The following is a 27,123-nucleotide window of genomic DNA, read 5'->3' on the forward strand; positions in this document are numbered from 1 at the left end:
ATTACTATAAACATGCACAAGCCATAATCATGAAGCCAGAGTGAAGCCAAGTATGCCTCTGAGCATGTGCGGTGCGCACACTACAATTTACTTGCACACCTGTCTTCCAGTGCTGCAGGCAGTTGCTTCCCTTTGACCTCCCCTTTTTAGAAGTGTAGTAGGTATCTTGCAGATCTCTCTCTTGCTAGGCTCATTTTTATTTCCGTGATCCGCTCCTGGGATGGGAAGGAGGCAGCAAACTGAAGACTCTCTCCCTGTTTAAACATTAAACTTCCGTGAATTCTTCAAGAAGGCGGGGTCTGCTCTCCAGTTTAAGCTGCCACTTCATTCTGGACCTTGTCCCTAGAACGCTGAACCAGCCATGAAGCAGAAGCAAGGTAAGCCTCTGAAAACGAGCAGGGCTGCGAGTCTTCCCTCCAAAGCAATGAGCAAGGAGTTGGTAGGAGGATCGCTTGCACTGCGGTGTGGGAATTCTGGCAGCAGTAGGGGATTTTACCTGCTGCTCCGAGATGTTGGCAGGGCCCTTCCAAAGTGAGGCAATGTGTTTTTTTTCTGCAGGGGGGATTAGGTTATAAGAAAGTGGGGCCCCAAGCGCTTGAAGGCATTGATCATAATTTTGAAGTACGTGGAAGTACTAGGTACTGCACAAAATTTTACTCCAAGCTCTGGCTATGTGGTCCTTCTCCCAAGAGCATCAGTAGTGCGCTAGAAGTTGCACACAGCCCAACGGCTCAGGGAGGCTTACCACCTTTTCCGTCAAACCACGTTCCCATGCTGCAAGAGAGGGAAATGCTCAACAGCAGGAGCATCCCTCATTGTTGCGCCCCAGTACCAGGAAGTCTTCTATGTGTTGACTTTCTCTATTGTATGGGAAGGTGTGATCTATTTCCACAACCCTGCTCCCTCCCTCCAGTGCAGCACTTGGTTATTTTTTATGAGAGATCAGGTGCTGAGGCTTGCTCAAGAGTCATTCCAGCTCACGGGGAAGGCCTGTCCCGCTGCTGTTGACAAACGCTTGCTAGTGTCATGGCAAGCCCACAATAAGGAACTGCAGTGAATGCACTCGAAACACGTTACTGCTGTGCCATTTTGACTGTGAATGAATCCAAGAGAAGGCGAGCGTTTGAACCTGGCTGCCATCCAGCTGTTGAAAGGCTACACTCCCTGAAATCTGAAGTGGGGGGCCATGCTTCTGCTTCCCTGGCAGAGAAGCACAGCATTCTGTGTATGCTCAAAAGACACTTTTCCTGTCCCGCTTATTCCTTCACCTCTCCCGGGATTAAACACAGCCTTTGGAACAGGATACAGGATGAAACCTGGCAAATTGTCTCTCAAGTGAATGTTATCAGGATCACGCCTGCCTGCCTGTGTCCCCCCCCCCCAATAACAAAAGCTCAGTCCTCCTGAGCAGGCCAAAGTGCCCTCGAGCCACTCAGACTGTCCATTCCAGTTTTGGCTGTTCTGAATAGCAGAAGCTCAGCGGAGCCCCTTTAAAGTGGCAATGCCAGGGATTGAACCGGGGCCTTTGTTAGGGAATTTTTAGGCCCCATTTCATAAAATCTTATTCTGAGCATACATTCAAGCTACCAGCACACAGAAATCTGTAAACAAGTAATAAAGCCTTACTCTAAGTGCCACGTTCCTTCTGAGATCTCGTGCTTGTTACATACGTCTCCTCTGGTGGAGACAGGTCACTGAGCAATGTGTAAACATTTTGTTGTTTTGAGCTATTCTAATTAGACGAGTAAGATTTAACCTTGATTGCATTCCTTTCCCAAGAAAAGTCAGACTTCTCAAATGTTTGTATAAATCATTTGACACTCAAGCTTATCACATGTCATCTTCTCTTGGAACGTGTCATTTTAACAGGGTTTCATCCTAGCCTCTGATCTTTTATTCTGTAAACAAATAGCAATTATTCTGTAAACAATCAGTGCTGAAGGGGATATAAGGCCCTCCAATGCTTCTGGTCTTTACACGTGTCTCCGCCTAATGGAGTATGTGTCTGGGATTATTCCATGTAAGAAATAAACTCATTTTTCTTCTGTAATCACTGAGTTTGGTGTCTTGAAACATATATGGGTTAGTGGTAATACAGGACTTGTAAATTGGAAGCAGGGTACTATTTAAAAAAAAATCTCCCCTAACAGCCTTCTACAGGCAAAGTTCAGCCACAGCCCCTTCCTGCTGTGTAGCCTTCCTGGCCGCACAGCTTCGTGCTCTGGCCAAGCTCCCAGTCACACACTGGAGTGGGTAATAAGTATCAGATTAACCTGTCTGGTTAGGGAAAGTCAGTCTTTGTGCTGCCCTTTCAGCAACAGTTCACTGGTTTATACTCAGAGAGCTCCAGAAGGGGATCACTGGGTACAGTGAGGTCGGTGAGGGCAACCAGAACTGGTTCTCCAGCCAAGCCACACAAGTGACAGCTTGGGGAGGTCTCATGAGCAGGGGCCAATGCTCCGCAAGAACTCAGAGCTAAGCTACAAGAGATGAATTACACGAGGAGGAGCACGTGAAGGGAGTCACAATGTTAGCCGGGAAGCTGAGTTTTAAAAGAGATTGGAAGGCTTTGTCAATTTCACCTCTCTACAAAGCCAGCAAAGATCCCTCCTCAGAGGGTTTATTTCCTCTTGGCCTCCTAGAAGGGGAGGTGAAACTGACAGAGCCTTGGGGAGGCAAAGAGGAAATTAACACACCCTCCGAGCAAGGATCTCCCTGGCTCTGTAGAGAGGGGAAATTGACAAAGCCTTCTGATCTCTTTTAAAATTCAGTTTCCCGGCTAACATTGCGACTCCCTTCATGTGCTCCTCCTCGCGTAATTTGTCTCTTGTAGCTTGGCTCTCAGTTGACTCCCACCCAGTGGGAGGGGACTGGCATTCTCTCCTGGACCTTTGCTGCCATCATTAGCTCCATGCCAATCCCAGCTTGGACCTGGTGAGCTGCAGCTCAGGTCCAGGAGGGGACAGGTATACCTTCCTTGGTACAACAGAAACAATGGTGCTCACCTTCTTCCGATGCTGGTCACCCTGATATTCCGTACAAGGCCTGCAAACGGCATCTGCCCTCCCCAAGAGCTAGTATACACTGCCTTTAGACATGGAGGTTCCATTGAGCAGTTGCTGACAATAGTTGCTGATAGCCATTTCCAGCATGAATGATAGTTGGGTGATAGGCATGCAGAGCCCTGCCTGGGATGTTGGAATCTGGTTAGAATCTGGTGGGTCAGTGGCAAACCAGGCTACAGGTGGTAGTAACTAGTTTTGTAGACCCTGATACTCAGGTCCAAGCTACAAGTGACGAATGACACTTGAACGGCAAGTGAACAGACTCAAGTGTATTCCTCCCTGTTCACTTGCGCTTCACTTGCATAGTGGAGTGATCCACTTGCGTAGTGATCACGTGGAGCGCAAGTGAACAGGGAGGAATACATGTGAGTCTGTTCACTTGCCGTTCAAGTGTCATTCGTCGCTTGTAGCTTGGCTCTGAGTCAACAGACAGAAATCGGCATTACTGATCTGACCAGTAAAATACTGGCTGGGCAGCGCCCTAAAGAGGATGCAACTGTTGTGTCTGACACTTTCATTCATCTTCTGCTTCCAAGAATTTAGCAGAAGGATGCTCGTCTTCCGGGCAATTGGTCCATGTGCTTTAGAAAAGAGACAAGAGGAAGAATCGGGAAGACTTTTGCAGCGGTCATAAAGGGAGATTCTCTGGACTGAGGCTAATAAACTCTCTGTTCTTATGATCATTGTGGCAAGTGGCAGTTCACACCCCTTGCCTGTCTTGTTTCCCAGGCAGCTGTGGGCATGGTCTGCTGACTGGTGGCCTTGGGGCGGGGGGGGGGGGGAGTTGAGGGCTAAGTCACATCAAACATGACATTTCTTGAAAACTTCTGGATCATTCCCATGCAGAATTGTGCCTTATTATGAAGGTGCCTTATTGGTCCATCTGACCTGGTACGATCTCCTTTGAGTGGCAGCTGCTCTCCAAGGACTTTGACAAGAGTCTCTTCTCTGAAGATGCTGTGGTTGTCTTTTAATGGCTTCCCCTAATTGTCTGTGGCTCCTTTCTCTTCTATCTCTATAAGCTTGCTTGAGACTAGAGTTCCCCTACGCATGTACAGAGTGCATGTGCCCATAGCAGGTAAGCCTAAACTGCAGTTACCTTTCTTTGACACCTGGCTACAGTCAAACACCTTTACTTCTACAAATTCAGTTCTGGATGCTGGACAGCTCTACCCCAGGAGTAAATCGGAGGCACCTATGCAGGAAGGGGAGAGGATGTGAGTGCCTGAATGGACTTTCATACACTAACCCCCCCTCCTTTTTTAACAGGACTTCCAGACACCACAGAGTTAACCCTGTAAGTGCCAAGGGCCTTCCTCTTGCCGAGTCACTGCACAGAAGATGAGTGTGTATGTGTCTTTTGTCTGCAAAACTAAAATCAGAAAATTACAGCCAGCTTGCTGGAGTGATGGGCAGAGGGCATTCTGTGCATGGCAAAGCAGTGGCATGCTGAGATTTGGGTGACGTGTTAGAAGTTTAATCGGGGGAACAGTTAAAAAGCAGATCATTAACTGGGGTTATTGTTTTTGAACAAAAACCGAAGCTTAATCAGTTAACAACCCGGAGTGATTGCATCTTGATAAAGTTTTTCTTTGGGAAGCAGAACCTTGCCTGCCTCCCAGCCTAGATGACTCTCCCTCTGTCTTGGTCTTGCAGGAAATTTGAATTTAACCCCAAAGATGGGATCGACAACCCAGTCCTGTCACTGGCGGAGGACTCTGGTAATGGCCCTGGCTGTGTGGGCGGGAAAGGAAGCGCCAGCTGTTTCCTTTGCAGCGTTTATTGAGGGGAAGGGTTGATCTTTATTCCGTGGGAGGGATCCAAGCCCTGATGGTGGCTTACCTTGCCCGGCACCAGGGGGATTCCTGATTCCTGCACCTTCCTTCCTAGGCCGCATCAGAGTAGGATGAACGTGAGCACTTAAAAAGCTAGGGCAACTGTTTCCAAACTGGGCACTGGGCACTGGGGCAGATTGGGATGGTAAAACAGCCTGGCTGCAAGCTGATCCTCCACCCATCATTATCGTCAATGCAGCCCGTGTCCTAGCCAAGCAGTGCCGTGTGGCACTGGGAGCTCCATAGAGGACTCTTGGTACAGCTTGCTCCTAGTTGCCAGTGGCCCTCCAGGGCAGGAAACTGTCCTGATATGTTTGAGTCCCAGTCTGCCCCTAGCTGGTCACACTGGTGTGCCACAGTGGTGAAGTAGCAAGCCCCAAGAATGAAATTCAATAATTACAGGCTCCTGTGAGCCCAAAGAATTCATTCGCAGAAGAGGTGGCCTGTCTCTTCTCTGCACAGCTCAGTCCTTCCAGTCAGCCTCCCCTAGGGCCAGGTAGCTTTGCTTCATCAGGTGTCATTCAATCTGTCATCCACAAAGGAGGGTGCCTGCTCTGTCTCTGCATGAGTCACTACCTTCGTTCAACAGCAGAGCAAGGAAGGCCCAGAGATTCTTCAGTCCCTTCTGACTCTGGCTACAGGATGCCCAATTTTGTCCTCCTCAGGGCCAGAGGGGTTGTCACAGCTGCGCTTCTGCTTTCTGAAGAAAGAAGATGAGGAGAGCTTTGGTTTCTGGCTGCGTCAAGAGGTGGGCAACAGCGGGCATCTCATACGGCAAGTGAAGCCAGGGAGCCTGGCCCACCGCAAAGGGCTGAGGGAAGGCGACCGGATTCTTGAGGTGAACGGCGTGTACGTTGATGACATGGAGCATTTTAGGGTAAGGCGTAAATGTGGCCACACTGACTCCATCTCGATGTTTGCTGACAGCTTGGTATGGAGTTTCCTCCTGCGGGGGCCTGGCCAAAGACTGATCTTGGGAAAATTCCATCGAAAATATAATACTTGGCCTTTATGTAACATCTTTCTTCCAAAGTCTTCAAACGATAACTCCCCTGTAAAATACATCTGTGTTATTATTCCCGTACTGTACATGCAAATGCTGTGGCTAAGAAATCAGGATTGGACCAAGATCAGCTTGGGAACTCATGGCTGAGTAACGCTTTCAGGATTAAGGAGGGGGAAAAAAACCCCAGGAATCTGGTGAGCATGCTTTGTCCACTTAGTCAGATGGGTGCAATGTGTCCTCACGATGCTGACGTTTACAGAAGAGGTTATTATGAAGAAAAAAATTGTAAACGGCAGCCATCAAAGGCTATGAAATGCAGAAAGAGCAAGACGAGATGTCCGCATGTATCATTCATAACAGCCGGCCTTTGGGGGTGATGTAGTTTCCCCCAGTTGTGCTCCCACACTTTTGCAGAATACGCAAACAGTTGTGTTCATTTTAATGAGGGAATTAGAACGGTAGCTGAACAGAACACTCCAGGAGGGTGCCTGTATGATGGAATAGGATTGTAGTCTATCATGATGGTTTTTCAGGGTTATTATTTTGCTTTTACTGCGTTGTCCTCTACCTAAGAGTCTCTCTACACAAGACATCTTACACGGGATGCTCACGTGTAAGGAGACGCAATGTTAGCTGGGGTGCGTAGTTTAAAAAGAGAGAGCTGGAGGAGATCGCTCCTCAGAGGGTTTGTTAATTTCATCTTCACTTCCCTGAAGGCTCAGTCAGTTTCACCTCTCTACACTAGGGTAGTTTAAAAAGACAGAGCCTTAATTTCATTTTCTCCTCCTCAAAGGCTCTGTCAATTTCACCTCCCCTTCCAGGAGGTGAAGATGAAATTAACAAATCCTCTGAGGAGCAATGTCCCCCCACCCGCTCTGTCTTTTTAAACTACGCTTCCCAGCTAACATTGCATCTCCCTACACTTGAGCGTCCCCGTGTAAGATGTCTCATTTAGAGACACTCTTAATGATCCCACTTACTACACTGTTTATGGCATACTTTGTCTTAGGCATCTTGTTCTTCACATCCTCTTTTAATTCTGTACTATAACATTGTTTACTGGTTGTCATATGTTGTACAAGTAACGTTGCTATTATTCTGCAACTTGCCTTCAGTCTCAACAAGAAAGTTGGGCTATAAATAAAGTAAATAAATAAATTAATTAATTAAATGAGGTTAAGAACTATAATGGCTGAAGAATCTCACATCTCTATTGAGCTCTTAGGAGATACTATCAAACTTTTTGATGAACTTGAATCCATTTCCTTTGGAAGTTATTTTTCTAGAGAATGGAGACTTTTAGGTCAGGTGAATCAGAAGTTTTATTTGACCTGGGGGTCATCAGAGGTGAGCTCCAAAATTAGTGCAATGTGGGAGTCTATGCAATAGGGAAACGCACATGCACGTGACTCTGAAAGTAGCATCATATGCTGAAGGTATAGTTAAGATTCATTCATAAATCCTGATCATTATTTTGATAAATTGCAAAGCTGATTAAATACATGTGATGTGAAAGTTTTCTCCAGAGTGTCGATGGATTGTTTCCGGTTAACATAATTTTGCTGGATGCCTCTGATACAGTATAAAAGGAGGATTTTTTATTTTTTACTGAGTAACTGAACGAAGCAGGAAAAACAATCTTAGGTCTTTTCAGACAAACATATTCTGACTCTAACATAAGCTTCCACAGATAAGAGTCCATAGCCCTAGTCCATGAAAGCTTATTCTAGAACAGCAGTTCGTAAACGTTACCCCACCACCTCCCCCATGTTTACCAATTTATCATCAAATGCTGATAACACTTCTAAGCTCTGTATAAATTAAACATTAGGACATAAAAGCAGCACTCCAGACAGGTAAAGAGTCCAGTAGCACCTTTAAGACTAACCAACTTTATTGTAGCATAAGCTTTCGAGAACCACAGCTCTCTTCGTCAGATGCATCTGACGAAGAGAGCTGTGGTTCTCAAAAGCTTATGCTACAGATAAGTTGGTTAATCTTAAAGGTGCTACTGACTCTACTATTTTGCAACTACAGACTAACATGGCTAACTCCTCTGGATCTATTCCTATTTGACACGTCTTAAGGGCCTGGGGAGCGACTGAGAATTTGGGATTTTATCTTCAGAATGGGGTGGGGGGGGAGTGACATAAAGAAACTCTCCTCGGTGGGTTGTCTGCAACAGCTGCAGCAGTTGCAAATGTCCCCCATTTGCCTGAATGCCCCCCACCCCAGATTTATAGATCACCCTGCCGATAATCACTGTTCAAGAATTCAAACTGTTTCGTCTTTACATTTGTCCTGTTTATTTTTGCCACAAAAGAACACTGTAGCATAGGCAAGCATCTCTTGCTAAAGCATACACAAATGCAGACAAGAAAGGGGGAGTGATCTAATGTGTTTGTAACACCCCTCTTACACCACAGATCCAGGCCTGAGCCTTCCACCCCATCCTGCTTTTACATTACTGAAAATTCCTTCCCACCTGCTCTAGTCCTTAGCTCTGAAAACTTCCTTACACCAGATTCTAAAACAAATTGTGCTAGCCAGCAGGCCTTTTCTTCCTTTAAAAAAAAATTAAAAATGTTTACTAGAAAGTTTAATCTCATGTTGTATCTCTCAGTGGGATCTGTCACCGCCCGTTTCAACTGAGATAAAACCCGGAAGACTCCTGGGCTTGTGCCTGCATGCGAACAATTTTCTTAAAAGGCATCCACAGCGTCTCTCCAAAAGGTTACATCCGAGCACTGATTCACCAGGCAAAGGTGCCAGGAAAAAGTGGGAGTACCCGTGATATGCAGGGGGAGCTGGAACAGTTGCTGAGAAAAAAGTCATATTTAGCACTCTTCCAGTCTAAGCCCAAGGCTGAGAAACACACCCCACTCTGTTTGTTTGTATTTATTTATATATTTGTTTGCTTGTTTATATTGGAGCGCAAGTGAACAGGGAGGAATACACGTGAGTCTGTTCACTTGCCAGGCAAGTGTAATTCATCACTTGTAGCTTGGCTCTAAGTGGCAAGGACAGGGGTAGGCATTTCCATACAGTGTCAAGAACATTTCCATAAACAATGTCATAGGGTCAATGAATACAAGTTTACAAAGACATAGTATTAGCCAGGATCCAACCCCTCTTTGGCACTCTCTTGCAGGTGGTGTGGAAGATCCAGAGCAGCGGCAAGCAGGTCTCCCTGACTGTTTTGGACGGGAATGCCTACAGCCTGGCCAAAGCCCTGGATCGGAACCCGGCCCAGTTCTTGCCCCCTTACAACAGGCCACGGCTGTGCTGTGTGGCCAAGGATCAAAACGGTTTCGGCTTCAGTGTTTCGGCACCAGAAGGTAGGGGAGTACGCCAGCTCCATGCCTCACTGTACTTACCAGCTTGTCTTTTGCACTAGAACTAGCCAAATCCCACTCAAAAGAAAGCCAAAGTTCTGCAATGAGGATGCATTGTGTAAAATTGAGGAGGCTTGCATGGGTCAGCTTGCTTTTGCTTAAATCATCATAGAATCATAGAGTTGGAAGGGGCCATACAGACCATCTAGTCTAACCCCCTGCCCAGTGCAGGATCAGCCTAAAGCATCTCTGACAAGTATTCATCCAGCCTCTTCTTGAAAGCTGCCAGTGAAGGGGAGCTCACCACCTCCCTAGGCAGCTGATTCCACCTTTGAACTACTCTGACCATGAAAAAGTTCTTCCTAATATCCAGCCGGTACCTTTGTGCATGTAATTTAAGCCCATTGCTTCGGGTCCTACCCTCTGCTGCCAACTGGAAAAGATATTTCCCAGATCCAAATTTTTCATTCATTCATTCATTCATTGCAAAGGGCAGGAGGAACTGAAAGATGAAGAGGGCACTGAGACTCCAGTTACTGGGGTCAGGCTATGGCTGTACTAACCAATGAAACCATTCCCAGGCTTACTTCTAGAGGCATATCTAGGCGACAAACGGGTATTGTTTCCATACCAACTGAACTGTCATGGCTGCTCATAAAGAATCCTGAAATTATAGTTTGGTGATGATTCTATATATGTTCCTATTAGAGATCCTCTCAAGAACCATAGTTCCCAAGGTTCCCTTGAGAGAGAGAAAGGAATTGGTTGGTGCAGATTCAACTATTGAACTTTTGCCAAACACTACCATGTCTGTGCAGGCTTGGGTTTTCCTCTCCAGAGCTCAAATGTAGATTTTTTAAAAAGTTGATAGCAGCCCAGGGTGTTGGTTGGGGAGGGGAGCAGCCATTGCTTCTGGACTATGGTTGCCAACTTCCAAGTAGGGCCTGGAGATCTCCCAAAATGCAACTGATCTCCAGATTATAGAGATCGGTTCCCCTGGAGAAAAAATGACTGCTTTGGAGAGTGGACTGTATGATATTATGCCCTGCTGAGGTCCCTGCCCATCTCAAGCTTCAATTTCAAATCTCCAGGAATTTCCCGAACCAGAGGTGGCAACCCTATGGAGTCTAGACACTGCCTTCCTCCAGACCTGAACTGTTTCTCAAGGCAACCACCCCTGGAGTCATGTTTGTTCTCCTTTGCAGGTGTGAAAGGCACCTTCCGAATGTCTGTGCTAAGAAACGGGCCAGCCGATAAAGCAGGAGTGCCGGATGGTTCGTGGCTTCTGGAGCTCAATGGAATGAGTGTGAAGAACTGGACATATGCTGGGCTTAATAAAAAGGTACAAGATCATTCCCATCAGGGCTCATTTTTAGGGGGAACGGACAGGAACCCAGTTCCGGTAGTTCTCCAAAAAGGTCACATGTCAGGTGGCCCCGCCCACCTGATTTTCGGCCATTTTGGGCCCATCGCGGCATGAATTGGGCCGAAACTGCCAGGATAGGTGATGTCAGGGGGTGTGGCATACGCAACCCAGTTATGCTAATGACACACTTCCGGTGATGTCAAGGGGTGTGACATATACTAATGAGTTATGCTAATGAGTTATGCTAATGAGTTCCTGCAGCTCTTTTTCTATGAAATGGCCCCTGATCCCCATCATTCCATATCCAAGCAGGCCACATCTAGTTGTCCGCTTGATCCTGTCTAATGATCGCTTTGACTGTTTCAAAGCACTCCGTAAATGGTCTTGCTTTTGCCTTCCAAATTCATATACACACCAATGTGGCAGAAACTTCAGTTGGTCCAAAATGCAGCAGTCAGGCTATTGCTAGCATTGGATATAGGAACTGGGTCACCCCAGGACTGCAAGATCTTTGCTGGCTTACCGTCTGTTTTCAGGAACAGTTCAGAGTGCAGGTTCTTACCTCTAAGGCCCTAAATGGCTAGGGACCAGGTACTTGGAAGCATCTTCTCCTCCTGTATCATCCAAGCAGCCAGTTAGGATACCCTTCCCAAGCCCTGCTCTCTGTGGACTCACCTGTAGAGGTGAGGCGGGTGGGTTGTAACCAGAGGCAGAGCTTTTTCAGAGGTGGCACCTCATGTTTGGAATGCCCCTTCCTCTTTTACTTTCTTGGCACCTCCCTTGATGTCCTTTTGGTGCCAGGCCAAAAACATTTCTTTGAACCCAGGCATTCCAGCTCTTAAAGCTGTTTCATGGTCTGCTGCTACCCTGAAAACTGTTTCATGAATATCATTTTAGGCCGTTGAATGCTGTTTTTGTCGTTTGTTTATTACTGATGCCGTTTTATATTTTGTTACATTTATATTTTATTACATTTTGAGCCAACTGGAGCAGGTCTCTGGAGTGATGACATGATTTTTAAAAAAAAATAAATTAAATAAACCTTATGAGTCATAAGTTATAACTCAACAAGTTCCTGCCACTAGCCTCTACTTTCCTAACTGTACAATGGGGAGTTGAGAAGGGTTCTGTGCTCGGAGTAGGGTTGCCAACCTCCATGTGAGGCCTGGAGAACTCCTGGGATTGCAACTGGTCTCCTGACAATAGACATCAGTTCCCCTGGAGGAAATGGCTACTTTGGAGGGTGGACTCTGTGGCATGACATCCCTGTTGAGCTCCCTCCTGAGGCATCATCTCCAGGAATTTCCCAAACCAAAGCTGGCAACCCTAGCCTCTGGGGGTGCAGGGTCGTATTATTCATAAGGCTGACTAGGCTGAAGCCTAGGTCAGGGTCGTATTATTCATAAAGCTGACTAGGCCGAAGCCTAGGTCAGGGCTGTATTATTCATAGGGTTACCCCCCCCCCCCGCTCAGGGCGGGGATCCCCTGATCTCACCCTCTCGCGCTCACGTGGCCACGGCCTGCTCTCTCTCTGTCTCTTGCCACGGCTGGAGCCGCCCCTGTGCAGCCAGCGCCAGCAAGGACAAGGGGCGTGGCGGCAGCAAGAGAGAGAGCAGACCGTGGCCACCGCAGCTCGCTCTCTCACTGCTGCCACCACCACGCCCCTTGTCCCTGCCAGCTGCACAGGGACGGCAGCCACTGCAGCGAGAGAGCAAGCCGCAGCAGCAGCGGTGAGAGTGGCGTGCTCTTGCAACCGCCGCCTGCTTTCTCTCTGCCACCGCTGCCACCCACTCATGCAGCATGGGAGCATGCCCCGCACCCAGGGCCCGCTGCGCCACCCGGGGAGGGGGCACTCCAGGGAGGGTGGGATCAGGGGATCCCCCGCTGCTGCTGCGGCCCGCTCTCTCGCTGCGGTGGCTGCCGTCCCTGTGCAGCCAGCTGGCCGTGGCCACCGCAGCTCTCTCTCTCGCTGCGGCCGTCACTGCCCCTGTGCTGCCCGCGCTGGCAGGACAAGGGGCACGGCGGCGGCGGCGTGAGGTCGTCATGTGGGCGCCTTTTACCCTGCGTGATGACATCACTCCCGGAAGTGACGTCATCACGCACACCGGGAGTGCGCACTTTGTGCGCAGTCACAACGGCAACAGCACTGAGGGGGAGGAGCCAGCATCCCAGTCTCCCACTGGGAGACTAGAGGGACCTGGCAACCCTAATTATTCATAAGGCTGACTAGGCCGAAGCCTAGGTCAGGGTCATATTATTCATAAGGCTGACTAGGCCGAAGCCTAGGGCCCCCACAGGGACTAGGGGGCTGTCAATTTGTTTTGCTGAGGCACACCCCCACCTAAATTATAATTAATTGATTCTCTTATATAACTTCTATTAATAAGATAATTAACTGCATCTTATTGAAGTGAAACAAATGGTCTGTAATATTAAAACAATTATCCACAAATTATATATTTTTAATAAATAATAAAAATGTTATTCACTTCAAAATATTGCAGTATTGAACAATTATATCCCCAAAATGTGTTTTCCTGAAGAGTTCTACTCGCTTAATAAAAATATTTTTAAAAATTGTGAATAGAATTCTTCAGGAGACCCTCAAAATGGATCGAGGGCTATGTACTGCGGTGTAGTACCTACTGTACCAGAGCCAGCCTGTCAGCTGTAGTGGAGTGAAAGACTAAAGTGCTGGAGGGGCCCCCAAATACCTGAAAGCTTAGGGGCCTGGCCGTGGGTTAATGTGGATAGGGCTGCCAGCTCCAACTTGGAAAATTCCTGGAGATCTGGGGGATGAAACCTGGAGAAACCTTGAGAAAGTGCAGTTTGAGGAGGAAAAGGACCTTGGCATGACTTAATTCATTAGAGTCCACCCCCCCCCCCAAAGTAGTCATTTTCTCTGGGTGAACTGATCTCTGTGGCCTGGAGACCAGTTGTAATTCCGGGGGATCTCCAGCCACTACCTGGAGGCTGGCAACGCTACCTGTGGATGTGGCTTCTTCTCTCCAGAGGAGTGTCTCATGGGTCGTCTGGGAGCCTGGCCCTTGTTTTCCCATTAGGTGCCCTGACTTTCTTCTCCATGCTTCTGTGCCTGTCTTGAATCCAGCTCAAACAAAGCAGCAGCCCCTTGGGCCTCCTGGTCATAGAAGCAGAGTCAGAGGACTTCTACCAACAGCGCAACATCAAAATCACGGCAGCCCTGGCCGACACCTCCTGGCTTCCCTTTGAAGTGCGGAAGCTGCCGATGGTGAGAGGGCCCAGTGGCTATGGGTTTCTGCTGAAAGAAGAACGATGCAGCTCAGGAAAGAAGGGTAAGGCAGCTTTCCACGCACCCGCTTTGGGACTGCTTTCCCCTTTCCCCTCCAGCTTCTTTGTCTGCTCAGACATGGCAACCTTAGCAGCTCTTGGTTGTTGTGGATTTTCCGGGCTGTATCACCGTGGTCTTGGCATTGTAGTTCCTGATGTTTCGCTAGCAGCTGTGACTGGCATCTTCAGAGGTGTAGCACCGAAAGACAGGGAACTCTCAGTGTCAAACTGTGGAGAAGATGTTAGCAGGGCCGTCGTCACACAGGCCCTTATTTCGTCAGTTTTGCACTAGAAATCGTTTCTTCTATCATTATTAGAACGGATTCTCCCATCCTTTGACGACTGCTTGCGCTTCCAGTCAGTCACATTAAAAGGGAAAAGCGCAATTCGACGGTCAGTCAAAGTCCCTCCGGAAACGGGGACCAAAAAATCCTGCCCCTTAAAAAAAATTGTTTTCGCATATTTGTGCTATATCGCTCTGCTATGTTGTGCTGGGCCAACCCAAAAGCCAACCGTGATAGGTAGCAGAGGTTTCCCACCCATGGCAGAATATCGCTATAGCGCTATAAGGCTGACGTTTTTTTTTTTAAAAAAAATTACTTTGAGGCTTAATTGCGGGTCGCGCTGGGGCTTGTGGGAGTGTAGGGCAGGAGACTCAGTGTTAGGTGAGACAGACGATCGGGGAGAGTGAGCATTTTGATGTTGCAAAGCGTTCATAGTCGATCCAGGGCATTCACATGGAAGCGGATAAAGACAGCATAAAGAGTCACAAAGCATGAATTGGGGAGAATGGCGAAATCGCAAGAGAGCCGGAATAAGGTGAGCATTCAGTGGGAGATGGCGCTAGTTTGGTGCTAAATTTATGGCAGTGTGACGACGGCCTAGGTCTCTGAGAGATCTCTGCCTTTCGGTGCTACACTTCTGAAGATGTCAGTCACAGCTGCTGGCGAAATGTCAGGAACTACAATGCCAAGACCACGGCAATACAGCCTGGAAAATCCACAACAACCATCGTTCTCTGCCCGTGAAAGTTTTCAACAATATATCTTAGCAGCTCTTCTCTTTGAAGGGGGAAGAGATGGTGAACTGCCTCTATTTTTCCCTTCCAACGCTGGGAAAGCAGCTTTAGGGGGGATGATTTTTGCAGGCAGTGGGAGGGGAGTAGGTTAAGCAGAACTCCTCCCACTGGCTGTCATCTCAGCCTTAAAGCCACCAGGAAAATAATTCCAAAACTGTGTCTGCATAAAGTGCCATGAAGTCACAACTGACTTATGGCAACTTCTGCTGGGGCTTTCAAGGCAAGTGAGAAGCAGAAGTGGTTTGCCATTGCCTTCCTCTGCGGAGTCTTCCTTGGTGGTCCCATATCCAAGTACTGACCCTGCTTAGCTTCCAAAATCTGACGAGATCAAGCTATGCCATGCCACCTTCCCTTCCAGTCCCAGAACTACATGTAGTGTATCTAGGTTTAAAGATGCACAAGTGGATGGAGGATGGGGAGCAGCAAGAACTGGGTTGGGGGAACATGATAGCACTCAACCACCGCAGATCCCAAACACAGGACTCCGGAATTGTCAGCAACCCCACTTGTATCTTGAACAGCAGGAATATCAGCCAATCAGCCTGGAAGGCTCCTGATAACAGTAGGCTGGAATAGATTCGGTTATGCTCCCTATCAGAGCATCCAGCTTCACGTATTTTGGGAAATCTCTTCTTGCTTCAAACACCTTATACATTTATAGCCAGGGCTTTTTTTTTCTGGGAAAAGAGGTGGTGGAACTCAGGGGGTTGCCAGCACAGGGGACAACTCCTGGTGGGAGGTGGTGCCCCTGGTACCACATGTGCGCGCACAAAGTGCACACATGCTCCCAGGGCCAATGACATCACTTTGGGTCAGCTGGAACAAAGGGGGAGTTTTTAAAAGTTTAAATCACCCTCAGTGGAAATGGTCACATGGTTGGTGGCCCTGCCCCCTGATCTCCAGACAGAGGGGAGTTTAGATTGCCCTTTGCACCGCTGGAGCGGCATGGAAGGCAATCTAAACTCCCCTCTGTCTGGAGATCAGGGGGCGGGGCCACCAGCCATGTGACCATTTCCAAGAGGTTCCGGAACTCCATTCTGTTGCGTTCCAGCTGAAAAAAAGCCCTGTTTATAGCATTCTACCTTTCTTCCCCACCTACAACTTGACCCTAGTCTATCTAAAACAGTGTCCTTCAACCTTTCCAACCCAGGACTTGCCTTTAACCCCCCCAAGTCTGAAACTTAAGATCCAAGCATGTGACATCAGAGGTGGTGCATCAGAGTCACATGACTGGATTAAGAGGAGTGAGTCTCTCTGCACCTGCCTCTCCCCCGTGCAGTGACCTTGTCTTGCTGTCCTGCTGCTCTTCTTTGGGCATACACCCTTTGCTCTCTATGCATGCTCACATAAAGCAGAGGGAGAAATGATGGATCTGTACAGGCTGATAATCTAGCTGATCATTTTCAAGCATAGGCTCAGGGCTTTTTTTCAGCAGGAACGCGGGGGAACGGAGTTCCGGAACCTCTTGAAAATGGTCACATGGCTGGTGGCCCCGCCCCCTGATCTCCAAACAGAGGGGAGCTTAGATTGCCCTCCGTACTGCTGAGCGGCACGGAGGGCAATCTAACCTCCCCTCTGTCTGGAGATCAGGGGGCGGGGCCACCAGCCATGTGACCATTTTCTCCGAGGGCAACCCACTAAGTTCCACCACCTCTTTTCCCAGAAAAAAAGCCCTGCATAGGCTGAAGAATGCTTATCTTCATATACCAAGTCAAACCACTGCTTCTTCTAGCTCACTATTGCCTACTGCGACTGGCTATGGATCTCCAGACAAAGAAAAAATCTTTCTTAGCACCTTCCACCTGCAATCTCATTTGCTGAGGATTGATCCTGAGACCTAGGCATGTGCTCTACAACAGAGGGATGACCTCTCCCAAGGTTTTGGAGGACTCCCTAGAAGCTGCCTGATGGATCCCTGTAACAATAGACCTACTCTGTTTAGTTCAACTGTATCCCTTCTCTCAATTCTCTTAATTAAAAAGAGGATGACATAATTCCGGAATGACTTCATCATGTAGGCACTGCCTGAGTCTGTCATGTTCCATCCCTTCTTACAAAGAATCTCTTTCCACTGCTGCCAAAAGAATGGCTTAATTCTCCTCTGACGAGGAGAGAATTCTGAGATACCTTCACAGAGGGCAGCCCTCTGTACAGAAAACATAATGCAACCTGAACACACAGCATGTGTGAATACGGCAGAAGAGAGGCATGCCCCCCCATTCTTGCATGAGGACTAGCGACCCATTTTTCCTTTGCTTGTGATTTCCAGGGCAGTTTCTGAGGGAGGTGGATGCTGGGCTGCCAGCTGAGAAAGCAGGCATGAGGGATGGCGATCGCCTCCTGGGCGTGAATGGAGAGAGCACTGAAGATCTGGACCACCATGGAACAGTATCTAAAATCCGTGCGGACAGGAAGCAGGTGACACTGCTGGTCATAGATGCAGAAGGGAGCAAGTTCTATGATTTGGTACGTGCCAGGTATGGAATTGGGGGAGCACTGGGAGGTTGATCCCCTAAAGACCATCCATTCTCATTTCCCACCATGGCTCAGTGATAGAGCAACTGCTTGGCATGCAGAAGGTCCCGGGTTCAATCCCCGGCATCTCCAGTTAAAAGGACCAGGCAGTAGGTGATGTAAAAAACCCAGAGGCCCAGGAGAGCAGCTGCCCGTCTGAGTAGACAATATACACCTTGATGGACCAATGGTCTGATTCAATATGGCAGCTTCATGTGCATTGGGTGTACCCTAAAAACCCCATCCATGTAGAGGATTATAGAGTCACCATCACACCCAGGAAGTGGGTGCGATTGTCTTGTACTTCTTCCAGCAAATACATATACTGTAAACAACAACAACATTTGATTTATATACCGCCCTTCAGGACAACTTAATGCCCACTCAGAGCGGTTTACAAAGTATGTCACTATTATCCCCACAACAAAATACCCTGTGAGGTTGGTGGGGCTGAGAGAGCTCCAGAGAATTGTGACTAGCCCAAGGTCACCCAGCTGGCTTCAAGTGGAGGAGTGGGGAATCAAACCCGGTTCTCCAGATTAGAGTCCCGCACTCTTAACCACTGCACCAAACTGGGATTAACAGCCTCTTTGTGCGAAGCTAGATATCAGGAGAAATGGAGGTGGGAAGAATCTTAGAAAATTATCAGGATTCTCTGGGAGAAGCTATGTCAGAGCACAGTCCTAAATGCAGTTACTCTGGAGGCAGCCTACGCAAACCAGTGGGTTTAGATCAGAGTAACTCTGCATAGGATTGCACTGTGGAACAAATAAGAAACTGATACAAGCTCGTAGTGTGAGTTTTTTGGAATGAGGAAGCGTTCACTTATAAGAACCACCACCAGTAACCTGCTTGGATTGTTTTGGATTCTCTACCTTGGGGCAAAATGTGTTGGGTGAGATGATCCATTCATTCCCTGAGGATTAAAAAAATGGATTATAAAGCATCTCCGGAAGTCTGTTAGATTGTCCAAAAGTGGTCCCAGCCTGTTGGTTGAGATTTCTTTTGCTTTCACAGGTTGGATTGTCACCTCTCGTTTTCTACGATGACCAAGATGCTCTGACCGGATCGACTGCCACCTGTACTTCCTCTTCTTCTAGCACGCTTCAGGAAAATAGCACCTCCACCTTCATTCCTTGTCATCTCGATATGGACCACCACCAGAACGCCCGGCCATCCAGAGATGGCTCATGGGACTTCTCCAAAGAGGTGACGATGTCCTCTGTGGAAGTCTAGGGGGAATGTCCAGTGACCTCCCTTCACACTCTTTTCATTGGTGTGTTTGTTTTCTTTCAGCAATAGCTCTCAGAGTTCTGGTTTTTCTGGTTAGAAACACACAGTATGACTGACCCTGTTCTCTCACTTCAGTTTGCAGTTGGGAGATTGTGTGATGGAATGTGTCGTAATTCAAACAATCCACAAAAACAAGTATGTCAAGGAGAGGCAGGCAAGAACCCATCTTGTTGACATATGACTTTCTATCTGTATGGTGTTTTTTGAGCGGAGGAAGCATTTGACAACATGATTCCCCATCGCTGCCACCTCCAGTCTGAAGTGGCAAAGACATATGCGTGCATATACAAACTAGTTTTGGAGCCCAAAACCAGATGCAGAATGCTCATAAAAATATATAACTGCCCACCAGGAAGGATGTTTGTGAATCACAATAATTTATCCCTACCAATTATCCTCATGCTGGCCTCCGAATGGCCAAAGATCACTTTCTTCATACCCGCACTTGACTATCCAGGTGGAGATTATGGAAGATTCTGGTTTTCTGTAGTTCTCCAGGTGCCAAATTGACATGTGGTTCTCTGAAGCTACATGTCTTTTTGGGGCGAGGGGGGGCGGCATTGTTTGGTTTAATGTTTAAACTGAATAAGCTTTTGAACTTCCCTATCCAGTGTCTGCTTGGGTGGGTGAGGGGGCTGTTATGTGGCCACAAGAGCGGGTAACTCAAAAATATACATTTTAGGAGCACTACACCAGAAGTCAGCTATGATTTGACGGCACTTTCCATCACCACTCCCATATTCGACCCAATAGAGTCCACACTAGAGCTGGGTTTGGCAGAAGGAGACAAAAGCCCACAGGAAAAATATGGAAAGGTTAGGAAGAGAAGATAAAGATGGACAAGCCACCCAATAATTCTTCCTCAGAAGTCATGCGTGGATTACAAAGGAAATCTGTGGGGGCATGTATGGTGTAGTGGTTAGAGTATCAGACTAGATTCCAGGATGAATGAAATCCGGCCCTTAAGTCAGAGTTGACTTATGGCGACCCCTGGTGGGGTTTTCATGGCAAGAGACTAACAGAGGTGTTTTGCCATTGCCTGCCTTTGCAACCCTGTTGGAGGTCTCCCATCCAATTACTCACTTGGAGGCAATTGTGAGCTGCCACAGAAATTCAAGACTGGAGCTAGGTTCTCTTTGGCCAAATTCACACATGCCACTGAAAAGTTCTTTTCCACTCTTCTCTTGCGTACAGTTGGTGTGCACATGAGAAACAGAAAGGCAGTTCTAGATGGGCTTGCTCAGGGTTTTGTATGCATCAACAGTCCTACAAGCTAGGCGGATTGACAATTGCATCCCAGCTTTCCTGCAACTTTACAACGCTCTGATCTTTGTTCCACACAGGAGCAAGATGGACTGAGCCAGCCCTTCTAGGGCCTGCCAGATCATCGTCTTCATCGCTGCAAGCACCATCGAGTCCCAGCCCTGGAAAAGTTCCTGTTTGTGGTAGACATAAGTGACATTTGCACTGACGCTGCCAACTTTGCACTTTGATTTTTCCCTGCCCTGACTTTCCCTGTCCCTCTGCTGCCTCATCGATGGCTCCTTCTTTACACTCCAAAAAACTTCATGTGGATTCTTACAATGGGTCCCTGGATTGAAGTTCCCCGGGGAGAAGGAGCAGAGATTTGTTCAGAGCAGGAACCAACAGGACTCCTTGGAGGTCCATGACAGCTAATGGGAAACCACCCTCTTGGCTGTGACTAAACTGCAAAGGAAGTTCCCATTTTGCAGCCCAATGATGAACTCTCTCTCCTCCCATCAAGTTTTAGTGAAAATAGTTCCACACACACACACCCTCCTCACCAGGAATAACTAATGCCTGCTATTCAAAACACGGATTAAGAGCTGTCAGTGCTGTTGGATGCAGAAGTTCTTCTCCCTAATCTAAGTTATGCAAGAGAAGTTTTTTGCTTACTGAAGGAAAGGCACTCTGCACATGCTTAGAGGCACACCCTTTTTATTGCTTTATGTAGTCCCGAGGCTGAGTGCAGTTTAAGTGGTGATACTAAACCATGTGGATGATATGGGGGACTTGGCGTCATGCTCTGGAGAATGGCCCATCAGATCTCCAGTGGGTTGAGTCCGAACTCCTTGAGCCGGTCCTTATACTCCATATGGAGGGTTGTGGCCTCCTTCTCCCAGCCCAGTTTGGCAGTCTGCAGTTTGGACAGCACAAGGTCCAGGCTGCCCTGAGGAGAGGAAGAGCAACAGGCAGTAAGAGGGAGGCTAAGACGAGGGGTCTATGAATTCCGGGACTGCCTGGTAGGAATGCAGCAGAATGGAGCTGGTGCAGAATGGCTGTTGCCCAGTCACTTGGCTGAATCTGCAAGGATGTCTGTTGCAAAGGCCTTTCGATGGTCAAACAATGAATGTTCAAATGCTAAAGGCCAGCTTTCAAGTTACACGGGACATTTTTTCCCCCCCAGGCACATGCACTGAAAGCAAAAACCCTTTTGCAGGGCTTTTTTTCTGGGAAAAAAAGTGGTGGAACTCCGTGGGTTGCCAGCACAGGGGCAAATCCTGGTGGGAGGTGGTGCTCCTGGTACCACATGTGCACGTGCAAAGTGCGCGCATGCTTCTGGGACCTCGCAATGACGTCACTTTGGGTCAGCTGGAACAAGGGGGGAGTTTTTTAAAGTTGAAATCGTCCTCAGCAAAAATGGTCACATGGCTGCTGGCCCCACCCCCTGATCTCCAGACGGAGGGGAGTTTAGATCGCCCTCTGCACTGTGCGGAGGGCGATCTAAACTCCCCTCCGTCTGGAGATCAGGGGGCGGGGCCACCAGCCATGTGACCGTTTTCAAGAGGTGCCGGAACTCCGTTCCATCGTGTTCCGGCTGAAAAAAAGCCATGCCCCTTTGCAAATAAATTTTAGAAAGGCAAGTCTATCTGAACTGCTTGTAGCAGTGAGGAGAAACAGTCAGTCACTAGGGATCCCCAAGATACCTCCAGTGTGTGCTTGGAGATTTCTCAAGGGATGAAAGTAGGACCTGACCTGGGTCACAGAAGTATGTACAGCTCCTAGCATGTTCTGGAGGCAAATATCAGTCTCGGGTGGGAATAAAGGTGTCCTCTCCCCACTTCTAAGGATCATACCTTGTCACCAGCCAGCCTGAAATGTATCCCCCACCTCCAAACTCACATGCAGGATTTTTTCATATTCTGTCTCCATCTTGTCGATCTTGCGTTGCATCTCAGCAATTGCCTCCTCCTTCTCTTTCTGCATCTTTTCCTTATCTGCTCGGCTTAGTCGCACGTCATTTTGGCAAGCGGCTGCCAAGCGGAAAAGGGGGACATATAAAAAAAGGAAGTGAAGGGAAGTCTGCACGTGTGACAGAAAAGAAGATGGCACATCACAGGTATCTCCGTAGGAAGGAGTGTTATCTTGAGAATCTAAATACAAGCTTTTGACAGGCCAGGGGGTGCAGATCGCTGTCCCACAGGGCCTGCAGAGGGACATTTTCCTACTACCTTTAAAATTAAGCTGGGCCACTTTATGCATTGGGCAAAGGGGGCAGTTGCCCAGGGCGCATGGCTGTCAGAAGCCCCCTTTACATGTCAGAGAGAGAGACAAACTCTAGGTACACAATTTTAGGTACCTAGCCATGTTGGTCTGCAGTAGAACAGCAGGATTTGAGTCCAGCGGCACCTTAGAGTTCAACAACATTATCCAAGTGTAGGCTTTTGAGAGTGAGAGCTTCCTTCTTCAGAATCTTGTTGGTCTCTAAGGTCCCACTGGACTCAGATCCCCCTATGTACACAACGTACAGGCAACGCACCTAAGCAGAAAGCTGGACCAAGTGTGCCAGCCCCATTTGTGGCTAAGCACACTGGCCCTTCTCATCTGCATGTTGGCACAACGCCTACCTGTGTACAATTTTATCTCATGACTGGGGTTCCCATTTCCCTTCTATACACATTGGCCCATGCATGAATGCAGAGCTCCAGTGGCCCGTTGGGGTTAAAAACAACAACAACAACATTTGATTTATATACCATCCTTCAGGACAACTTAACAACACCCACTTACAGTGGTTTACAAAGTATGTTGTTGTGAGGTGGGTGGGGTGAGAGAGCTCTGTAAGAGCTGTGATTGACCCAAGGTCACCCCACTGGCTTCAAGTGGAGGAGTGGGGAATCAAACCCTGTTCTCCAGGTTAGAGTCCTGCCACTCTTAACCACTATGCCAAGCTGGCTTCGCAGTTTGTGCCCAGGTTCCTCCCTCTCCAGTCTGAAGTTCTGATTCAGAGTGGACCTCTTTAGTAGCAGAGGCTAAATTCTGCATGGTATATATTTTGATTACATTCGTAGTAAGACAGGAAAGAATGTGTCAGTATAAATCGAGCTGGGTATTCAGCTCGATTTAAGGAGGATTTAATGGAGATGATCCAAATCAATTTGCCACCTAAGGTTTGGACAGCAAGGGTTAACTAATTTTTTTTTTACTACTAGAAAAATAGGACTCTCTCCCTCTTCTACAGCCATGATCATTTTCTGCTAGACAGATCCCTTGCGAGTTCTGTAACTGATAAGCAAATGTTCTGCAACTGGAATTAATGTTATGGTTCACTCTTGACAATTTCACGGTTTTTGTAATAAACACTGTGGATAAGGATCAATTATGCAGGTACCTTTGATGAATTCTAGCTGCAAAATTGGGAGGGGGTGATATTATTAAAATGAATGACTGTGGGTGTAACAGATACCGAGTTGTTCCCTCAAGTTCTGAGACTCAGCTTCTAAGTGCTGTATCCGAGTATCGGTCTGACCCTGAAGTTGCTGGAACCGGCGGATCATCTCTGGAACAGATAAGGACGGGAGATGGAATAAGGCTACAAGGCAAAGTGGGGGAGAGTTGTGACCCCCGCCCCATCCCTGTCTTGCACTAATAGTCCTTAGGGGTTCTCTTTGTGCATTATTAGTGTACCTGGCACTTGAAAGCGTAAGCTAAGAAAAAAGACTGGCCCCGTGCCTTAAGAAACCTGCAATCTAAATTTTGACCGCGAAAGGAGACAATGAAAAGATGGGAGACAAAAGACAAGCAAGGCTGAGAGGAGTGACGAAGAGTCCTTTTTGCAGAGCATACTGCATTATTGGCTCCACTGGGATACCTCACTCTAGTCTCCCTTTCCAGAGCCAAACACCTGAGTTTCTGAAGAACGTCCTAGTGGAACACTGCCTTCTCAGCCCACCTGAACCTGGGCAGGTCCAAGAACATCTGGCTGATGGAGCCATGAACTTCACAGCCTACATTTTTTCGGATGTATGGAATGGACAAGAGCCGTGGCAGGCAGATATGCCCACAAGGTGAAGTAAAAGGAGAGTGAGCCAGCTAAAGAACACAGGAATGCTCCTCAGCATATTGGAGCAGGAAAAATGAATGTCTTCTATATACTAATAAAGAATGTCCTCCACTTCCATGCGCAAGAGCAAAGGGATACGTTCAACTGGCCTAGAAGCAAGCGAGGCTGTACGATTGCATAGGCATTGGCAGCTCTGCTGGGGCCAAGCTATGGGGATATCAGTGCCTGGCTCAGCGTCCACCTGGCAGTCAGTGGCCCTCCAGAGAAGCGGGCCACTGAAAACTTCTAGTTAAAGGGCCCATCTACTTATGTGAGAAGATTTATTTACTAGACTTAAAGGTAGCTGGCAGAGAACGTTTTATGTGGCAGATCCTCTCTACACATCCATTGATATCACGTGAGTCTCTCTACACAAGACGCTGGAGGGCACGTGTCCATCGAGTGTGGGGAGATGCAATGTTAGCTGGGAAGCGTAGTTTTGAAAGACAGAGCTGGCGGAGATCATTCTGGAGGGGGATGGATTCTCTCTCAACTCTCTGCCACCTCTGGCGTCCTGGACTGTCTCCCCTTATGGAGCTTTTACCGTGCCGCCCTCACAGCTTAAAACTTTGCATTCACCGAGATTTGGCAAAGCGAAGTCTCCAGAAGGGGAGATGCCAGAGGAAGCAGAGGGTTGTGAGAGACTCTGTCCCCTCCAGTGTGATCTCCACCATCTGTCATTTAAAACTACACTTCCCAGCTAACATTGCATCTCCAAACTCATGAAGACTACGTGGCAAATAGGAAGAGAGCAAGAGAAAGGAACATGGGATCTCTTCTTTAATGCCACCACTAAAACAGGCTTGGCTCAGGACCTTTTGGTTCCCATAGTAAAAAATCCAAAGAATGCCCCTTCCTCCAGGCACATTAATTAAACAGTCATTTGCCTATCTTTAACGCCGTAAATCTGCAGTTAATTCAGCTTATCTCACTTCCCCAAATGGTCAGGCTTGGCTCTGCATCCAGGAAGGAGATTGGCCACCCAAGTGTACACAAACGCACCTTCGTAAATATCTTGTTTGTCACCTCGGGCCTCCTCCAATTCTTGCTCCAGCTCCACCAGCCTCTGCTTCAGTCCGTCACTGCCGGCCATTGCTTGCCTGGCCACATCCCTCCGAAGAACTGCAGGTCAGGACATACGTCGCTTTGGCTTGCATGCACTCATCTGAGACGGGACCTGTTCTTATCTCTGATATTACTTGGTATTGCTATTTTTAATCTTATACATAAAGTATCTAAGGAGATCTTTATCTGCTGGGCCTGATTTTGTTGAGACAAATAACATGACAGCTCCCAAGTTACACAGAACCCTTCATCAGATGGAAGGGGGAAAGCAATTCAATATTTACTATAGAGCCACATAAACATAAACGTCTCACTGTAGTGTCAAACAATTGGATCGTTCTAACCCAGTACTGTCTACTGGCCAGGTCTTTGGGGGAGGTCTAGTCATATCCCTGGGCAGGGCTTTTTTTTTGGGAAAAGAGGAGGTGGAACTCAGTGGGTTGCCAGCACAGGGGGCAACTCTTGGTGAGAGGTGGTGCCCCTGGTACCACATGTGCGCGCGCAAAGTGCACGCATGCTCCCAGGGCCAATGACGTCACTTTGGGTAAGCTGGAACAAGGGGGGAGTTTTTAAAAGTTTAAATCGCCCTCGGTGAAAATGGTCACATGGCTGGTGGCCCCGCCCCTGATCTCCAGACAGAGGGGAGTTTAGATTGCCCTCCGCGCTGCTCCAGTGGCTAATCCAAGATTAGCGGTCATGCAGTGAACATGCAGCTCGCCGCTTGGATAGAAGCATCTGCGCTGACGCAGCACCCTGCCGCTCATAAAGGCAGAAGAGCCATCTTGGATCAGGCTGCGTGACAACCACTCTGCTTGGATTGTGTTTTGTGTTAGGCTGATGGAAATAGGATGGGGCGGGTGAGCAGACGAACCTTTCGATTCCAAGCTCTATGACCCAGAAAAGAATGGCCAGTCAGTCTGCTGGCACAGGACTGGAAACCCTTTGCCCCCACGAAAAGTTTCAAAGCTTGCCCCTCCCTTTAAAACGCTCTCTACTATGCCGATGACGTTCTCTCACCAAGGTGCTGTTTCAGAGTCTCAACCTCTAGCACTCTCCTTCTGTATTTTTCTTCATCTGTATGGGGCGAGAGAGAGACAGAATGTGTGAAAAAGGTCTTGACTTGGGGGCCGATTTGTCCCTTTTACTGATTTAACCCTGGAATGTGTACAACAATGCAGAGTTCCAGGGGTTATACCTGGATGAGTATTTATACATAAAATGGCCCTTGGCCCTGAGAGAGAAACGCATGGAACACAGAGCAGAGGATCAGCAATGGTAGGGCTAGCAGAATCTACAGCTCTACTGCTCAGATGGTACCTGCCACATCCGTCTTCTTCAGTTTTCCTCCTTTTTTGCCTTTTCCTCTCCTTGCGGTGCTCATTCTTGTACGCTTGCTGAAGCCTGCAAATTGGAAAGGACGGGAACGGAATCAATCTGTGGCTCTCACTCTCCCTGAGTTCCAAGGGGAACTGGCCCGCTGCCTGCTCTTTAAACTGGTACCAGTGGAGAGAGACTGGAGGAGGTTTTCACAGGGGTGCCATAAATCGCTTCCGAGCCGCCCTTGAGCTGTTTATAGGAACACAAGACCACTCTTTGTGTGGAAGAGCAAGCTGGAGAAAAGTACCTGGACGTGAACTGCCGATGTCTTCAGAGGTTGCTGCCAGTTTCCCAGCAGGAAATATTAAACTATTTTTGCAGGAATGTCATTTCAAGCAGCCAATTGGCAAGGAGGAGGAAGAGATGCCTGGGTCTCAAGGAGCCTATCCCAATCAGCACAAGGCAGGGAATCCTTGCATTGCTAGGCAACCATCCCTGTTTGCTGCCATGGCTACTGAAGGAAGCTTGGCAGACGCCAGCTCCAGGAAAGAAGGCCTGCGACGTTTTGCATCCAAAAAGAAAGAGGTTTTTCAAAC

At 48.0% G+C, this 27,123-nt stretch overlaps 2 protein-coding genes across 5 annotated transcripts; one reads left to right on the forward strand and one right to left on the reverse strand.

Moving 5' to 3' along the window:
• Positions 1–21,483, forward strand: NHERF4 (NHERF family PDZ scaffold protein 4). 4 transcript variants are annotated; one of them, XM_054997589.1, is made up of 10 exons: positions 1–377; positions 4,335–4,362; positions 4,722–4,786; positions 5,566–5,777; positions 9,058–9,244; positions 10,447–10,583; positions 13,717–13,921; positions 17,264–17,460; positions 18,526–18,784; positions 20,145–21,483. In XM_054997589.1, the coding sequence occupies exons 1-9, from the start codon at positions 362–364 to the stop codon at positions 18,742–18,744; spliced, it is 1,266 nt and encodes a 421-aa protein (XP_054853564.1). In that variant the 5' UTR covers positions 1–361; the 3' UTR covers positions 18,745–18,784; positions 20,145–21,483. The 4 variants fall into 4 exon arrangements, with proteins under 4 accessions (XP_054853564.1, XP_054853565.1, XP_054853563.1 ...); XM_054997590.1 differs by lacking the exon at positions 20,145–21,483 and adding an exon at positions 18,877–19,286; XM_054997588.1 differs by having other exon boundaries at positions 3–377; positions 18,526–18,717.
• On the reverse strand, positions 20,864–26,898 carry CCDC153 (coiled-coil domain containing 153). The gene is made up of 7 exons (XM_054997592.1): positions 26,835–26,898; positions 26,528–26,611; positions 26,228–26,284; positions 25,148–25,267; positions 23,510–23,602; positions 21,946–22,076; positions 20,864–20,992 (listed from the first exon to the last, which is right to left on the reverse strand). The coding sequence occupies exons 2-7, from the start codon at positions 26,589–26,591 to the stop codon at positions 20,864–20,866; spliced, it is 594 nt and encodes a 197-aa protein (XP_054853567.1). The 5' UTR covers positions 26,592–26,611; positions 26,835–26,898.
• Between the last annotated feature and the right edge of the window lie 225 nt (positions 26,899–27,123).

This window comes from Eublepharis macularius, chromosome 14 (genome assembly GCF_028583425.1).
Source record: "Eublepharis macularius isolate TG4126 chromosome 14, MPM_Emac_v1.0, whole genome shotgun sequence".
Classification (NCBI taxonomy): domain Eukaryota; kingdom Metazoa; phylum Chordata; class Lepidosauria; order Squamata; family Eublepharidae; genus Eublepharis; species Eublepharis macularius.